The 18,254-nt window shown below is 38.6% G+C and overlaps 1 protein-coding gene and 1 long non-coding RNA gene across 2 annotated transcripts in view; one reads left to right on the top strand and one right to left on the bottom strand.

Moving 5' to 3' along the window:
- The first annotated feature begins 848 nt into the window (after positions 1 to 848).
- On the top strand, positions 849 to 18,222 carry LOC128821442 (uncharacterized). Its single transcript, XR_008441119.1, has 4 exons — positions 849 to 932; positions 1,586 to 1,676; positions 5,992 to 6,070; positions 18,099 to 18,222. It is a non-coding gene; the product is annotated as an uncharacterized LOC128821442 (long non-coding RNA).
- Positions 1,854 to 18,254, bottom strand: part of APC (APC regulator of WNT signaling pathway) — a 93,780-nt gene continuing 77,379 nt past the window's right edge. The window contains exons 13-16 of the mRNA XM_054002501.1: positions 17,792 to 17,869; positions 15,730 to 15,846; positions 14,987 to 15,201; positions 1,854 to 14,575 (exon numbers count right to left, since the gene is read on the bottom strand). Coding sequence (XP_053858476.1) covers positions 8,020 to 14,575; positions 14,987 to 15,201; positions 15,730 to 15,846; positions 17,792 to 17,869 — 6,966 coding nt within the window. The 3' untranslated portion in view covers positions 1,854 to 8,019. The remainder of the gene's footprint in view (positions 14,576 to 14,986; positions 15,202 to 15,729; positions 15,847 to 17,791; positions 17,870 to 18,254) is intronic.

The raw sequence follows: 18,254 nt of genomic DNA, 5'->3' as shown, positions 1-18,254 counted from the left end.
GGCTACACTCCAGAGTTTAAACATGCTAAAAAATACCTATATAATAATAGGACCAGTGAAGTTATTCAGGAGAGGGCAGATTTTCACCTGGATTGGTGGAGCAGCTCTGTAGTGGACTGCAGATGAAACATAGAACAGGGATGTAGAGGGAAATCTTGATTTGTTCAATGGACACTGAAGGGAAAGGGGCAACATGGGAAGGATTTGCTTCACAGTTTTTGGAAATGAGAATTCCAGGAGGATATTTTAAAGTGAACTATAAGGGCTGGGAAAAAAAAACACAAAACTTTGTGAAAAATGCTTCATGAATTATGACTCAAGTTGGAAGTAACAGGCAGGTCTGTCCAACAGTGAGTTTTCAACAGCACAGAGAGAGAATGATGCTGTCTTTCATTTTGTTTCATTTTGCTGGTATTTACTTATCATGAGACTTCAATACGCAGAATTAAGCACTAATTGCACTTTTACAAGACTGTATGCTCCATTTTCCCAAAGCAAGGGGTGTCCCTACCCATGGCAGTTTCCACCCAGAACTGGATGATTTCTAAGGTCCCTCTCTACTCAAGCCATTCTGTGATTCTGTGATTTTTAAATCCATAGACTACCTTTCAGTTTTAATGATTAAGAATCCTGTCTGCTACATAAGTGTTATCAGAAGGAGCACTATCTCATGCCCATACAGAGAACACCAACACAGCATTCCTTATGAATCAGCAGAAGCACCGCTTCCGTTCATCTCAATGGCAGAGGACTATAAATGTCAATAGCTTATTTAAGGAGTGTGGGATGTTCTAAAGCCACTCGAGGCTTAAATATTTCAATCTGTGTAAGAGCTGCTGACAAGGAGCCTTGAAACAACCAGCCTGACTTGTACAGTGTTTAGAGCTAAAAGTCTTTTGGATTATGTCACCTCAGACCTTAACAATAGTCAGGTAAGATGCACAAGCCCTTCCTTGCTACCAGTGTGCTTTTTGTACAGAGGACTGTTAGAGAAAAAAGGGCAGAATTAGACTTAGCCTACTTTCATTTATATTTAATATAATAGTCACTCAAAGTCTCCTTGTTTTTGTGATCCCTACTGATTTTGAATTGCAGGTGATAATTATAATGCTTTAAAAATTATTATTTTTAATAAACCATTTATATTTCTAGCAAGGCAATTTACTTTTCTGTATATAAACCAAGACTTAAGTGCATTTTTTTCTAGAACAACTTGAAAATTAGAACTCAATATGAAAAAGTGGTACAACTATTAGAAAACAAGGGATCTTAGTAATCAGCAACAATGCCCTTTTTAAAATTTAAATACTTTTGTCAAAGTCTAAAGTGAATAGGGGAGTGTAAAATATGTATGTAAATATAAATATATATGTGTGTATGTGTGTTGGGAATTAATCAACTTGGGTCCCTTAACAGTTTAATCAGGGACTAAAGAATTAATTCATTACAGGAAAGAAAGATTTTAGTAATTAATAGTCTCTGCTATGCTTATGAGTAATAATGAAATAAGCCTTGTGAAACTTTTGTAAGTAATAGAGGGATTATGGAATTGTATAGTGTCAGAACTAGATTTTGTTTTGTGCAGCTCCTTCTAAGGTGAAACATGAAAGAGAACAGAGAATTCTACAGGTGAACCAGGTTTTTGAGCTTCTTTTTTCCACTTACTTATCTGAAATGTGAGTATCACTAAAATGAAAATGCATGAGGTTTTTTTTGAGCATTTGTTCTGATATACTGAATTACTGAAGTGTCTTAACAACAAATTCCTTCTTAAATGAAATTGTATTTCTAATACAGTAGACAGACACCTAACTTTCAGTAATAGCCAAGAAAACAATTCCACTCTGACAAGGTGCAATCAGGAGGAAATTTTATGTAACACTGCAAGTAATAAATAAATTATGCATAGCAAGACTAAATTCAGAATAAGTATACTGTGAAACAAAATACATTAGAATAATTGAAGAAAGAATTCATTACAGAGTTAGGATATAAACAGTAATGCATCTCAGGCAGAAGCAAACAACAAAATTGAAGGAAAGATAATTGTGGGCCGAGTTTGTTCAAGAGAAACAACACTTACAGGTGGGCAAATTCATCTGATCTCACAAGATGACAGTTTACTTGCAGAGAACCAGCACAAGCTTTTTCATGTTAGATCCCACCAGAAAGGATGGCATTAGATACACTGTTTGTATGTATGGCTTGAGCTCTAGACAGAAGTGCATTTTACTGAGTGAACTAGCTCCCTCTACATCTTCTTGATACGCTAATTGCAATTCTACAGCCACTCAAGCAAAGGATGTTTTCACAAACAGCAAAATTCGAATAATTTCTTTAAATCTTGAAGTGGCAGAGATTCACTAATACATAAGCCTGTAATTGTGTGGAAATTTCCTAAATTTGCAAAACTACTAGGGAGGCATTCCCCAATCTTAGAGTAAGTAAACAGCACATCTGGTAAACTGAAAGTTCACAGCAGAAAATTCATCTCGGCATCACAAGTTAATTGACACCTGCATTAATTATGTTGTGAACTCTTAAAGCACCACACCAAATTCCCTTGCACTTCCAATATGTAACCAAACACAATACGTAAGCAGTTAACTTACCATTCTGACTAAAAACTCAACCTTAGCTACGTAACATTCTCTATAAACACATTTACAGATACAAACTGTTATTCTGCATATAGGAAACTATGATGCAGGAATCTTATTTCTACATGTGATCTGAAATGAAATTAAAAGTGGACATCTCTTCTGGTTAAATGTCAAAGTGCAAAGGAGATGGCTGTGGAACCAGAGAGTGAATACACTTGGGTAATTTGGTATCAAAAGGTCCTCAGAGTTTTAAATGTGGAGAAAGTCATGCTTTACGTTAACTGACACTTCACTTCTGATTCACAGCTTCATCCAAATCACACACCTTATCAAGAAAAAGCTGTCGCACAGGTGGATCCAACTTTGCAAGGCATTACAGTAGATGTAGGAAGTTATATTTAGGTGGAAGTCTACACATGATTTTTAGTGATGCTCTTATGGCTTTTCGTACTATTTCATGAAAACTAGATGGGAAAGACATTTGGGAGGCATCTAGTAACTGTAGCAACTGTACAACTTCTTTGTACAAAGAGTCCACCTAAACATTTTCCAGATTATCCCTACAATACTGACCTCTTTAAGAATGGGAGATATTAACCTCCCTCTTCAAGCCTCTTCTAGGAAAGCAATAGTTGCAATAAATCTCTTCACTGGAAGGACTTACTGCATTGAATTTAATATTGTAAATCTAAAAACTGTCTCCCAGAAGTTTACATATGGTAGACTTTTTTTGGGGGGGTATTTTTGAAGAAATGTATCTTTTCCACATCCATATACTGATGTAATACTTCTGAAGTTAGTTGTCAGAATTACCAGGATTAAGGACATACCCAAATATAAGGTATTTAAATGCAAAGCACTAGAAGCGATTAGACAAAAATGCAGTAAAAAACCAAAACCAAAATAAAACCCCCCAAACCAAAAAACAAAACAAAACAAAACAAAACAACTTCAATTTGCTTTTGCTGTGTTAAAATGGGTGAAAGTCTGAAACTTGGCACATAGGCTTAACATTGGCTGTAATGGCTCAATCCAATGACCTCCTATAAAGTAAACTATTCCAACCTCTTTCAACCAGCCCTAGCTGTTTTATTTACTTTTTTGCTGGCTCAGGTGGCACTTGTCCAACTGTGCACTGACCAAATTCAGCATATCCAAGCAGCACACATCCTACTAACCCCATCAGAGGAGCAGGTAAGAGTCCACTGAAAGGTCATGTAAGAGCCAGGATTCATAGCCAGAAGCATGGAATGGAGAAGAAAACTTCTTTGAACAGCACATGCTATTTTTTCAGTTCTAGAAATAGTATGGATCGTTATCTTTAAGAAGAAAGAGGAAGCTAACAGAGTTATCTTTCTTGGTAATATCAACTTCTATTAAGGGGATCAAGGGGATGGACAGCTATGAAGTACTCCAAAGTAGACATAAAATAATTCAGTTTTCAGATTATCAGGCAAAGATTATGCAGTTTTGTGCTCTACTGGTATACTTCAAAATAATGCCTCATGAATTTCTGCATAAGCTGTTCTCTCTCTGGTACAGCTTATGTAATTTACTGAAGAAAAAAGTAAATCCCTAGGACAACCTGACTCTCTCTGCAACTGTCCCTTTTATCTCCCTCCTCCTTTACCAAAGACAGTGCAGCCAACTTCCCAAAGCCATCAAAGGTATTTGTCTATGTTGAAGAATACTGCAGCTTACTGACATTTATAGCAGAAACTATACTTGTATTCTGCAGCCAAATCCTGCTTGAAACAATATTCCAGTCTCATCAGGAAATTATGGCAAGGCTTCCAATTTTTAAGCTATCATATTTGACAAAGCTGTGAGTATTATCTTTAATCTTTCGGGAGAAAATACTCTCAATAGAGAACTGCACATGAAAAATAGAAATAGATTAATTCCCCTTTAAAGACTGCAATATTTAGTCAGAAGAGCTTACACAGAAATTGAGCAGTAACCTTAACTGTGGCACACTGCAAGAAACTAAAATGGAAGCACATTTTAAAAAGTGAACTACAAACTGTGGGAAGGTCAGATCTCTGCTTTTCACATCAAGAAGACAAAGCTAGAAGATAGTCTGAAATGAGCTTTATGAGTTATCTTTCAGTATAAACTGATTTTTAAGTATAAGTTTGGTATGCACAAGATATGATAAGCTAATTCAAGGACAAATAAAGGTCTGAGCATAAGTCACAAAAAATTCTACCAAAATTGGTAGAAAGAAAGGCAGTGCATCCCAGAAGAACAGTAAATTGAGTCTTGGTTTCCTTAGCTCCTTGCTATTCTTTGTTTTGCCTTGACATAAATAATGTCCTCTTACCTGCTGTGGCAACTTCATACAAATAAAACCAAGGAACGAGAGGTTATCTTTAGCAGCATAAATCAAATCTGACTATCATGACTCTGACATCATTAACAAAATCCAAGACCAAATATACTTATTGCAACCATTTTTTGTATCTTTGATTTTATATTTCTGGGATCTGTTTTTTAGTTAAGCTTAAAGAATATAACTTTATATCCCCATCATAAATCAAACATCATGGATGTCTTTAAATATTCTGAAAGGCTCTTAGTGGATACTAAGTTTTTAGATAAAGAATCAGAGAAATGTAGATCTGGAAGAGATTTCAAAAGATCACTCATCTCTGCACACAGGCAATATGAAATATACTACAGTCCATCCCTATGAGATGTTTCATAACCTCTTCTTAAAACTTCTATAATGGAAATTTAACAACTCCCATGGGAAGCATATTTTAGTGTATCACTACCCTTATAGTTGGAAAGTTTCTCTAGCTTGTCTTTGCTACAAATATAAGTTTACTTCAGTGGATACTAAGAGAAACTTTCCAATTATAATGATCATGAAGTATCCCCAAGTCTATATCAAGAAGCCGCTATAATTTTCAAAGACATTCTGGTGTTTGATACGCATACAATTACTTATAGTTTCATGTTATCTTCTGATGAAAAAACTGATTTCAGTCATTTTTCAGTAACAGAACTGAAACCAGGATTTATTTTCTGAGACTGAGTTTACCTTTAATTCTTTAATTGACAGGACAAATATGTAATGCTGGTGTTAAACAACTATTCTGGATTATGTCGTGTATTTTTTGTATTAGTTGTTAAAAGCCCAGCAAAAAATAAGGATTTAAAAAAATGAACACATTTACAACAAAAGTGGTCTTTCATTTAAAACTCAAGGATGGAGTTCCATATTCTACACCAGCAGGAAGTCCTGACTTTAGACAGATGACATAATCTGTTTCTATCTCACCTTTAAAAGGACACTAAATATTCATTCATATTAGAAATTTAATGAAGATACTGTATGCAAAATATTACAAATGCTAACACGAGGAGTGCTGCTTCTTAACAGGAACATGGCACGTCTCTAAGAAAATCTGACAGGAAGCAAAGAACAAAAGAGCAAGTAAGATATCACCTCTGCCAAACAGGTCTTTTTGGTACTGGCTTTTGTATAAATTGACTTCTGTCTGCTTCTGTTGTGCCTTGATTGTGTTCCTAAATCAGTGCATGATTTATAATGAATTCAATTGATTCATTTCAGTATCAGAAGTACAAAAGCCACAAAAGTGATACACTCTGCAACTGTGTTAAAGCTACCATAAAGGTAAATTGCTCTATTTCAGGGCTTCCTGAAATGAGGGCATTCTGACATATCAGTTATTTAGAAAGCTACCTTTAGAACAACCCAGTTGAGATACAGCAAAACTGATATACCATTTCATTTCATAGTTTGTTTAAACATGCACAGAATGGTTAATGTTCTGTTCTCTCATGTTACTACTTTGAAGTAATCCTCATCTAAATTCAGACTATATTTATATTTTTAAAGCACAAATCTGTTTTTTTTTCAGCATTGTTCTAGTACAATCTATATTTGAATTAAAAAGGCTCGAGGCAGCAAATGTCATGTTTTGCATAAAATTCTTTTTCTACTATGGTAACAAATTTCTTGCTGCCATGGGATTCTTGCGATATTTTTCCTTTCATAATTTTTAAAAAATAAATAAATCAAAAAAACCCCCACAGAGCGCAAATAGAAGCAAAATTTCATCTTATAGTCACTATTACACATTCTACATTATATCCCCAATCAAAAAATGTTTTGTTTTACAAATATTATTTGTATAGATACAATATTGTTTCACGCTTGCAGTCATGAGAACAATTATACTGCGTGGCTACTGGAAATACCCTGCCTTTAGCCTTGTTATGCACCTGAGATGTGTGAAACTGTTTCAATTACAAATATATTACAGAAGACCTAGGGCCTGATCCTGCAAATGTTAAAAGTATCTTACAACAGCCATTTGCCAGTGATAAGGAAGAACAGATATTGGAGGTGCAGAATTATTCCAAGTCAGGCCTTAAGTGCATACAACCACATTATATGGTGACATCTCAAAGTAAAATCCTGTATTTTTATGTAATGCAGAAGTAACACACACAACTTACATATAGTAATAATTTATTCTGAAATGTTCATTTTAGTCTCTATTGAGACATCACCCACGTCTCATTAATAAAAGAGCAGCCATCTCACCTCAAATACCAGAATATACAACAAGTTACAGCATAGCAAAAAAATTCTACCTACTTTAAGATAAAATCTAATTCAGGTAAAATAATTTTGTTCAAGGTTTTACAGTTACACAGTTGTTTTTTTGTTGTTTTTTTTTTCTTTTTCAGAGCACAAAGTGTAAATTGTTACACCATAACTATCTATGCACATTATGTGACCACAGAAATGTTAATCATTACTTCATAAAATGAACCATCAGTTCCATTCATGCAGAAAAGCAGGCTAGGAAGGCTTGTTCAGCGGAAACCATATTACTGTGAATTTCACAGCCACATGATTAATTATTGTGTTAGATGAACTCACAAATACTAAACATGAGTATATTTTTTTGCATAAATAATACCGATTCTTCCCTGATGTAGTTTAGTTGGTCTGTCTTCTAGAAATTATTGATAAAGCAATATGACTGCATCATTTCTATTGTGCTATTCCATGATTTCAATTACAAGCAATATTCAAAGGATAAGGGGATGAGATGCATGTTAAACATGGGAATACATGTTAAACATACTGTACAAATACACTTGCTTTAGCAATTTTATTCCAAACTGTCAATCAGGTATTCCTGCAAAATATCACCAGTGGAGACAAAGTATACTATCAAATATGGCTTCCAGAACAAGGACCATCTAACAAGAATCAAAGCTATTTACAACAAACAAAACAAAAACAAACAACAACAACAACAACAAAAAAATCAATCCCCATTTTTTTTGTTTCATTTGAAACAAAGTTTCTAAGTAGCTGCTGTATATAATACATCAGTTTTACTTTTTTTTTTTTTTTTTTTTGTTGCACTTAAACAGAAGTTACCAGGTAAGAGCCAGAGTGACGTTTAGGGCTTTGTGTTCCACTGGAGTCAGTGTTTTCAGACTTGGTGTCACGTTTCTTGGTGCTGTTATTCACCGGGGTTGGTATCTGTGAGGGCCGAGCAGAACTATTGTCCACGCTGCTCTTCCTGCGGCTCGGGTTGTAGTTGAAAGGAGTCACCCTTGCTGCCACAGCACCAATGGGGGAGCTGTGCTTGCTTGAGCTACTGGAACTGAATGGAGTACGCTCACTAACAGTACTTTCGTTAATTTCTGGTGCAGGAACGGCATTATTCTGCAGAGGCTTTGTTTCAGTGCCTTTCTTGTCTGGACTGTCTATCTGAAAGAAAGAGTTCAGACGGTTTTCTAAGCCAACGGTACGAACAGGAACACCTCCATTCCCTGGGGTTTGCTTTTCTTGAATCTCTTTAGGATCTCTACCATTCACACCCCCTTTCTCTGAAATACTGTCAATAACAGGGGGAGTATTTCCAGTTGGGGACCTTCCAGATCGAGGGTTGTTAATTGGGCAATCCTCTATCCTCACCCACACATCCTCTGTCTTAGAGACAGCTGGAGCCATCTGATAGATGAGGGTTTTGGAATCAGAGCCATTTGTGGCACCCGAAGAAGAATGCTGAGGATCATTCATTATCTGAGGAATTTCATTTTCTTTTATTTTTCTCCAAGTACCTTTTGCTGGTGCTTGGCTTTCTTTACTTTGCTTGTGTCCAGGGAGAGAACCTCCATGCTGCTTTTCATCTTCACTTTTTGCCTTTTCACTGGATTCTGAAGAAGCTGACAGGATTGAGGAGGAACTTCCAGTTCTTCGCCAAGTACTTACACGAGGAAGTGATGAGGAATGCTTACTGTGCTCACGCTTCCATGTTCCTGATCGGTTGATCAGCAGCCTAGACGGACTCTCAGAATGGGAACGAGCTATGTCATGACGCTTTGCTGGTCTCCCATCATATTCTATGGTAGGGCTCTGATTAGGAGCTAATTTTCGCCAACCACTACTCTGGGCAGGTGAATGAGTGGATAAAGACATATCAGGAAGAGAAGGACTTAAAACTGGGGTCTGCAGTTGGGACCTTGTGGGAGAATCTGGCCTGGAAGGTGACAGAGATTCAAATGAAGCTGACTCTTCTAATTTCCGTCTCAGAGTCGGGCTCGGAGCCTCTTTAATAAAAGTTGACTGACGAACGAGAACAGGTCTCTCAGATCTGTCAGATTCACTTCCACTAGACTTTGTGGATGGCATTCTGGATAGGTCAGTCTTTTTGTTTGATCCACTGGTGTTGAGAGTTTGGTTTAACCCCTTTGAAGCAGACTCACTTCGTGGAATGCTACTGGTACTCTTAGGTAAGGCAGTTTGCTTTGTAAGGTTTTGCTGGCTCATCTGCCTTCCTGGTGGTGTGTATGACATTCTGCCTGAACTTGAGGATTTAGTTGAAGCTGTGCTAGGAGATGATGTTCTTGGCAACTGTGACAGTTTGTTGGGAGGACTGATACCATTTCTTCCTGGGGAAATGGAATTTCGTCCAGGAGATTGCAGAGGCCTACTTAATGGCTGCTGTTGAGGTCTAGAAGGAGTGGAGTCTCTAGATCCTGATCTAGAAGGTCCTTTACTTGATCCACTCTGGTTCAACCCTGATGGCTGCCTAGTCACAGGAGCTGGCTCAGGTTTCACTGATGATTTGGTTCCTCTTGGAGAACTAGTCAAACTTTGGCCTTCACTGGGACTTTTGGAGTTCATGTTTTTGAGTGGGGGTCCTTTTTTGGAAACAGGACTAGTACTTGAAGAACTATTTCGAAGTCCTGGAATATGGATCATTGTTCTACCACGTGAAATTGAAGGCACACTTGTCTGTTGTGGTTGCTTCAAACTTGAAACTTCTGAATTAGAGCGTGCTTTTCCTGTGATCATACTTTTATACACTTTCTTCCCTCCTTTGATTCCCCTACTTTCTGATTCTACTTTTTTAGACTCCAGTGTACTCTTCTCTCCTGGCTTAATAATTCTTGGACCTTTATTACTAGTGAAAGGTTTTTCTTCTTGGTCTGGGGTAAGATGAAATGGTGACCCTAGCGAAATACCAGATTTTAGTGAAAGGATAGAGTCAGAGTCTGATGAAGCTTGTCTAGACAGTGATGCAGCAGCTGCAGCTTGATGCAAGCTACTAACTATAGAATTTGCACCTTCTTGTATAGCTTTCCAGTCAAAGTTTTCTGAATCGGGTGAAAAACCATGTTCTGAATCTGGCCTTTGTATCTCTCTTAAATCCAGTGTTAAATCTTCAGCTAGTATACCACCTGTGTTTCTGGAATTATTTTTTTCACCATCACTCTTCATTCTTGAGGGCTTTTTCTTTTTAGGCATAGCAGAACTAATGCATTCCTGCAGAAGATCATCTTCTGAGTCAATGCTAAGAGAACTCAGAGAGCTGTTTCTAGAGAAGCACACAGGAGTATCTTCAACATGAAATGATTTAGGTGCATAACCAGAAGTCTGTGGTCTGTTGGATTCCACCTGTGGCTCGGGAGCCTCAGAACATTTTGCAGGTTCCCCTTCTTTGCTGTTATTGTTTTCTTGATCAATATCACTGAGGGAGCTAAGAGATGAATTGCGAGAAAAACAAACAGGTGTGTTTTCAATAGCAAAATTCTGCATTTTCTCATCTGTAGCTGCTCCTCTGTCTGGAGTGTCTTTAGTTGACTGAGAGAATGTTTTTGTCTGGCTTCTGCCCACTGGGTGTTTTTGACAAACTTGTGTCCTGTTACTTGGTTGCTGATTTGAAGACTGCTCTGCATTAGAGCACTCTTTACTTTCAATTTCCCTTCCTTCTTTTCCTTTTCTTAATTCTGCCTTCTCCCTTGAAAGGTCAACATCATCATCATCAAAATCTAAAGAACTCAGGGAATCATTCCGTGAAAAACAGTAAGGAGTTCCCTCAATAGGTGTATAATGATGAGGGGAATCAAATGCAAAGCTTCCTCTTACACGCTCTTCATTATTTGGCAATTTGTCATGAAACTCTCTTGAATTATTTTTAAGATTCTGTTTCTTTGCATCTCTATTCTCTGGATAGCCTCTTTCATTACTAGCATTGCTTTTGGGTTCTATGCTTTTTCGCACACGTGCTCTATATTCATTGTTTTGGGAAACAGGCTTTACTGGTGATGTTGGCTTCTTTTTCTCACCTTCTGGTTGGTTTTTATTACTTGGAGATGAAGATGCTTGTTGAATTTGATCCATTATCTTCTTCACTCTGAAAGGTTTGTGACTTTTTCCTTTTGGCATAGCTGAGTTAATGCACTCAGCCAAAATGTCACCCTCTTCTGTTTTGTCGTCATCCAGGCCAAGGGGAGTCACAGCTGAGCTTTTTGCTCTCTGAGAATCATCAGTACTTCTGCCTTCTGTAGGAATGGTGTCTCGCTTTTCAAACTCCCCTGACTCTGCTCCCACACCGACATTGTCTGCATTGGCCAGCTCACTTGGGGGGGATTCTATTGTCAGGTCACTCAGAGATGTAGCTGTTGAAAAATTTATTGGTGTACCCTCAACACAATATACCCGTGGCATATCATCTCCTGGTGTAAAAGTCACGTGCTTTTGTGATTGCAATCTGCTTTGTGAAGGCAAAAGTTTGTAAACTGGCAACTGGCTAGGCTTTCTGGCTACAGGAGGAGGTATTTTTGGAGCAGATGCTTGAGAAGGCTTTTTGGCTTTACGTGAAGACTTCGTTGGCATTGCAGAAATAATACACGCTTCCAGTATTTCAATATCGTCATCAGAATCATCCAGAATGTCTTTTTCTGCTTCAGGTGGCTTCTCTGGTTTCTTCTCTTGGTTATCCTTTGTATCCTCTGGCTGTTCAGGTTCTGCTTCGTTACCATGCTCGTTTTCATGAACTGGAGGCATAATTCTTAACTCCGCATCCTTCTGTATAAATGGCTCGTCAAGGCTCAGAGCGCTCAGGCTAGAAGAGCAAGAAAACCCATCTGGTGTGCTTTCTGTGGCAAAATGTAATAGTGTATCAGCATCTGGCAGTACCTGTACTCTTTGAACAGCTGCATTTACAGCTGCCTGTCTAGGACCAGGCTCTCTCTTCTCTGTAGTGGTTGCTTTTCCTTTAGGTCCCTCTCTTTTTACTTGAACTCCTTGAGCAGGCGGTGGTGTTTTACTTCTGCTTGGAGGCATTGTTTGTCCAGGGCTGTCTGGAAGGTCACTGGGACTTATAATACCACTTACTATTCCACTGCAAGGCTCACTTTGAACTGAACTAGCAATTGAACGGCTTTCAAAACTATCCAGGGAACTTACAGAAGTACATCTGCTGAACATGAGTGGTGTTTCCTGTACATAATGTTCTGGTGGGCTTTTAGGAGTTTGGGCACCACTCTTTGAGGGAGATTTGGCACCTGAAGAAAATTCAACAGCTTTATGTCTAGAGGAATCAGAAGGAGACAAGCTAGAAGTCTGAAGTCTAGTGGATTTTGTTCTGATGTGCTGTGCTGTTGATGTAATTTCACTTGCTGCACCTTCTGTAGGTAGAGCCCCACTGTTCTCCTTCAGTTCTGCAATCTGCAATGTGTTATTGGCATCAGTGCCACGTGTGGATTGATCACGTCCTATTTCATCTTCAGCTGATGACAAGGATGACAAAGAGCTACACCTTGAAAAACATATTGGGGTATCTTCCACGCAGTAAGTTTGTATAGTTTCCTGATTAATAGAGGGAGTCTTACAGGAGGCGGTCTTCTGTGCATGACCACTTCTGCTCTGTGCAGAGCTTGGGTGAAGCTGGTTCTGCCTCTTTGAACCAGCTGATGGGGCTGATGTGCTCCCACTGCTTGGGGGAATATGGTCAGTTTTATTGAGTTGCACTGAAGTAGTCTTTGGAAAAGTAAAAGATGGCTTCTGAGAAGGTGCTGGAACCTCTGTTGAATATTTTAAACTATAATCAATAGGCTGATCAACATGATGTTCCTCTTCATTGTACTTTATGCTGTAATTAGTTGGTCTGTCTTCCTCTTCATGTTGTTCCTCCTCAGAATAACGTTCACTATAGTTGGTTGGCTTATCATCATCATAATCATCAACTTGGCGCAAGGACTGGTTTACTTTCTGATTCATTCCAAGAGTTGGGCCTACTCTGTTCTGATCTGAGCCACTGGATCCTCTTGATCTAAAGGAAGAAACACACTCCTGCTGTCCAAAAGGTGTCTGATATTTCATGTGTTTATCCTCTCCACTTTCAGTATACACAGGGTAGGCTGCGTTTTGGTTCCTTGACTGTCTTTGCTCATTTTGTTTCATTTCATCATCTATTATATGTTTAGGCCTTGCCCATCTTTCATTCTGGGATGGACTTTGCCTTCCAGAATTTAACTGCTCATCTGAGTATTTAAGACTATAATTAATAGGAGTGTCTAGTTCTTCATCATTGTCATCCATGTGATTTGCACTATGAATCTTGTGTGCCAAGTCAGCTGGATATTGGCCATAACTACAGAATTTACTTTCATCATCTTCGGAGTAAGACTCAATGGAAGGTTTCATTTGGCCTCTTTTACCATAGCCATCACTACTGCTGACACTATTTAAACTATCATTTGAAGCTCTTTTGTATTCCATTTTTGTATACGGCACAGGACATGTCCTGTTTGAGTTCTCGGATTTTGGAAAGTATGTATTTGAGTGAGTATGGGCAGAGGCTGACCTCCTCTGGCCATTTCTGTCTTCTGTCAAACAGTGTACTTCAGAAGTGGAACCAGAACTTCTGTCTTCCTGTGGAATGTGCATGCTTGTCACTTCTTCCATAACTTTGGCAATCTGAGCTGCAGCAGTAGAAATCTGCATTCCTATTCTCTTAGAGGAACTGCCAGTACTCTCTGCAGCTTGATGATAGGTATTTAAACCTACTGTTCGATCCCTTTCAACACTCCTGTCTTTCTCAGATCGAGAATTTTCTGCGTTTCCTCTATTGGAGGAGCCAGGCAATACTGTAGTATTTACATATGGTGAGAGCACAGTCATATTGCCAGCATTAAAGCTCTCTGACCTGCACACCCCATCGTCGTGGCGGCTGGCGTCCAGGACATACTCACTGTATATATTTTGCTTATGTCTCTGCTTATTGCGGTGAGATGCTTTTGGACTTAAGTTATCAATGTTGTCAAAAGTCTCTGATAAATGCTGAGCATCTAATTCTGCTTCCAGTGCCTTTTGCTTTCTGACATGGAGGGATGGGAGGCTTGATCCTGGAGACATAATGTTGGCATCTTTGTACTTTGCTGGCCTGTTTGCCATGAGGTTCCGTAGAGCTGCGGCACTACCCATGGCTATCATTTTGTGTTTTGAGTGAATCAGGTTTTTCAGCATGCTCACAGCTCCCATGTCCCACAGTGCCTCCTGATCCTTTGCATTTCGAGCAGAGAGATTCCACAGGGTCCCACATGCATTACTAACTATTGTCAAACTGTGTGACTTCAAGTGTTGTAACAAGGTTTGTAAGCAGCTGTTCTCCCGCAAGATTTGCCTGGTGTTGAGTAATTGAAAACAAACATCTGTAAGTGGCATTTCAAAAGGATAAGAGAAAAAACAAAACATAAACCTATTATTCTAGAAATGAGTTTTGCCCTTACAAAGGACTATTAAGAATTCTCCTTTGCAAATAACTTGTATTTCCACTAGCTTTTATCTGAACGCTAACCAAATCCTATTACAAATATGAATAGATAGCTTTTAGTACAGATCATCATTAGCAAGCAGTAGCTCTTAATCTGTTTGCATATTCCTGTTACGTAAGTGAAATAACACTTAATCAAATGTACTACAAATTAACTGTTTTTAATTACTAAATACATGCATCCATATTAAGGCTTGGTCATAGAAACTGTCTACTAAATATGCATGTAGAACCAGTAAAAACTGTTAGAAGAGTACCTACCTATGGTCCTCATTAGTAGCAATTAGGCTAGAAACATTTCTTAGTATTCCTCCTCCACTTTCTATGATGGCTAAGGTGTTTGTTTGGCTCCGGTATGTCAGTGTGCCAACCAGGAATGCAAGAGCACCATCAACAGCACATATGTCAGCTTTGTTCCCAGTGCAGTGTGCTGACAAATTCCATAAGGCACTCAGAACGCTTTTTAGGGTGGATTCCTAGGAAAACAGCAACATGACAGGAGAAGTTTTCAGCTATTGACCTTAAGCTCTCAGAAACACATTAAGTTAACTTCAAGGAGTTGCGTACATTCCAATTCTGCTCTCTGGGGTGATAAGGTGGGTGCAGGCAGCAGTGCCCATGTATTTTGTTCACTTTGCTCCTTCTTTCAGCCATGGATTTGGTACTGCCTGCCCCAGAGGTATCAGAAATATGTGCCCCAATACTTGTTTGCAGCCACAATGATAGAAAGGGCTTGAAGACCATTTGACAGGAGTCTTTGGGATGGAATATACTCCCATCTACACTCCAAAGAAGTCATAGATACCTACTACCTAAATGAAAAGAGCTTTTATTAAATGACTAAGTTATAAAAAAACACTATTGTAACAGCAGGAAAATTACCTGAACCACATCAACTGCTTCAGCAACTGCTGTTATCAAAAATGGTCAATGGTCATATTAGTGTTTTGTGTAAAACAAATGCAATCTCTCAAAAATTCAATTTAATCACTTATAGAAGATACCTTCTTAACTTCTAAAGCACATTCCATCAATGCTTTCACACTTCCAACTTCTCTTAGAGTCTTTTTACTGTTTACATCTGCTCGCCAGGACAAGTTCCTCAACACACTTGCAATGACCTGCAAAATGAGAAAGTAACATATTTCAAGATAGGTACTTTTTTAGCAGGTTATCAGATTTTCCTCCTGGAATTATCAATTGCTATGGTTAATTAACAGTGGTCATGTTCAGTTACCAAACTAAAATTTGCTAACATGTGTTTTTTGTTGTATTGTCTGCTAGACTGGTCTAACGTTTCAGCATCAAGTTTGATCAAAGGTACTGGCTTTTGTGTGTGGGTACTTAAAACAGAGATTTGAAATCAGGTTCCCTGCTTCCCACACCAGTAGAACATTTGTAGATAGATCTTCTTCTCTATTCTTATGTCTTTTCTAGAGTTATATCATCTCAGAGGAGAGATTTATATTTTTCTCAGTTTTTCCACTTAGAAAATAGAACAATATCACTTGCCTGTCTCTCAGACGGTATGATTATTTTTATGTTTATAAAGCTCTTTAAAGTATTTTTAAAATACACTGTGCCTTTTACAAGCAGAACAGTTATCTGCAGAAGATGTCTTTGTACTTGGCAGGAGTTAGACTGAGATAGGTTGTCACTGTAGTGGGCAGTCATTATACATTAAACTCCATCCATTCGTGAGCAGCTGTAAGCATGTGTATCCCTTATGAAATGAATTTGATAGAAAACTTTTGCTTATGGGTATTCTCATTGTCACAGAAGTGCATAAACTCCTCAGGTTATGTGGTGAATGCTCCCTTGCTCACGCCCCCAGTGGAGCACAGGGAGCCAGTGGCACACGGAAGGGTCCTGGAACACCCAATCCTGGCTGCTCCCAAGGAGCCACCAGCTCCTCAGAGCCCACCTCAACACAGCCAGAGCAACACAGGAGCCCAAAGCCCGGTGGGAACTGTGCCCTGTCCAGGCTTTTGCCAGAACTCTCCCAGGGAACCCACCACCCCATGGCCCAACTGTGACACTCAAGAGGAGTCAAAGGGAGCAGCTCTCGGCCCATTTTGGACTGCGGATGTGGGACACTGTGGGATCCAGGGGAAGAGCATTCTGTAACTGTTGAACACTTATTGTGGGATGGCAGGACCCAAAGGTTTCAAATGCAGGAAAACAGATTGATTGAGGTGATATTCCAGCACAGGAAGGCACAGGGGACAGAAAGGCACAGTGACATCTGAACAGCTGCCTGGCTGATATAGTTGCGTGGACATGCCTTTTGAGTACACTCAGTCCCATATTCTTACTAAATCCCATTTATAACTTGTCCTGAGTGGAAGACTTCCTGCTCTCTGTGTGTGTGTGGTGTCTTGGTGCCAGTGGCTGGAGACATCCTGGAGGTCAGAGGGCCCATGGGGCTGACTCTCTTTTCAAGAATACTCAATACATGTCCTAATACCATATCACAGAGTTTAATCCGATAATCTCTCTTGTAATTCTAACATTTTCCTCAGTTGTAACTAGCGAGCTCCTCCTGTTAAGGAAAGAATATTTTGTTAACAGCATTTTAAGACATAAGGTCAATTTTATTTAAAAATGCTCTTTTATCTGATGATTCACTCAGACTGCAAGGAAAATGGGGGTTTTCTTTTAAAGAACTGTTCCACTTTGTATGCAATAGGCATAAAGTTGATAATTAAAGTTGATTATAATTTAATATTTAGTAATTTTACACAAGTTCCAACAGTTCTGCTCTCTCAGCTCTGAGGATTACCCTAAGCACTTCCTAAAGGCTTTATTTTCAGGCTGTTTTCCTTACATGGCAGGACCCATTAGAACAGACAGTAACAGATCAGGGTCATAAAATAAGATTTGCAGCCCATGCATTATGATTTAAAAAAAAACAAACCACAAAAGAAATCCCAGAAATTATACCACAGATAAGAATGTTTTACAAGAAGATTGTACTTCCTAATTAGTAAGTATGAGAAAAATTTTGCATCAAAGTTAAGGCAGACAAGACAACAAAACAAGTATTTTATCTCAAAAGAACATTACCTGCTGTAAGTCTTCACTTTCAGATTTCAGCTGGGCTACAAGAGCTCTCATGCAGCCCTTCATGGAACATAATGTGGCCTGTTAAGAATCAGGAGAAAAAAGAAAGCAGTATTAAACAGCAGGTTAGATGGCTGCTTCTGCACAATGTTTTGATATTTTAAGTGAATCATATCTAAGTTCAATAAAAACTTAGTAAATATGTTGTCAACAATAAATACTTGCTTTACAACTACTAAAAATTTCAGCATAGCTAGGAGTTCAAATACGTAAGTGGCAAAATTGTGCTAAAATTTTGTATTTTTTACAGCAGTTCTAGGACATGATCTGGACCTTTACTCCCTTAGAAGCCTTCTTTCCTTTGTACGAGATAAAAACCCCTGTGAGCCAGCAATGTGTTGTTACCTACTGCCTAGTGAGAGAACAAATCCCGAGTTCTTGTAAGTCTGTTATTTCCATTTACTGC

This window comes from Vidua macroura, chromosome Z (assembly GCF_024509145.1).
Source record: "Vidua macroura isolate BioBank_ID:100142 chromosome Z, ASM2450914v1, whole genome shotgun sequence".
Taxonomy (NCBI): Eukaryota; Metazoa; Chordata; class Aves; order Passeriformes; family Viduidae; genus Vidua; species Vidua macroura.
The sequence above is the reverse complement of the archived record's forward strand: the minus strand, read 5'-3'. Positions and strand labels throughout refer to the sequence as shown.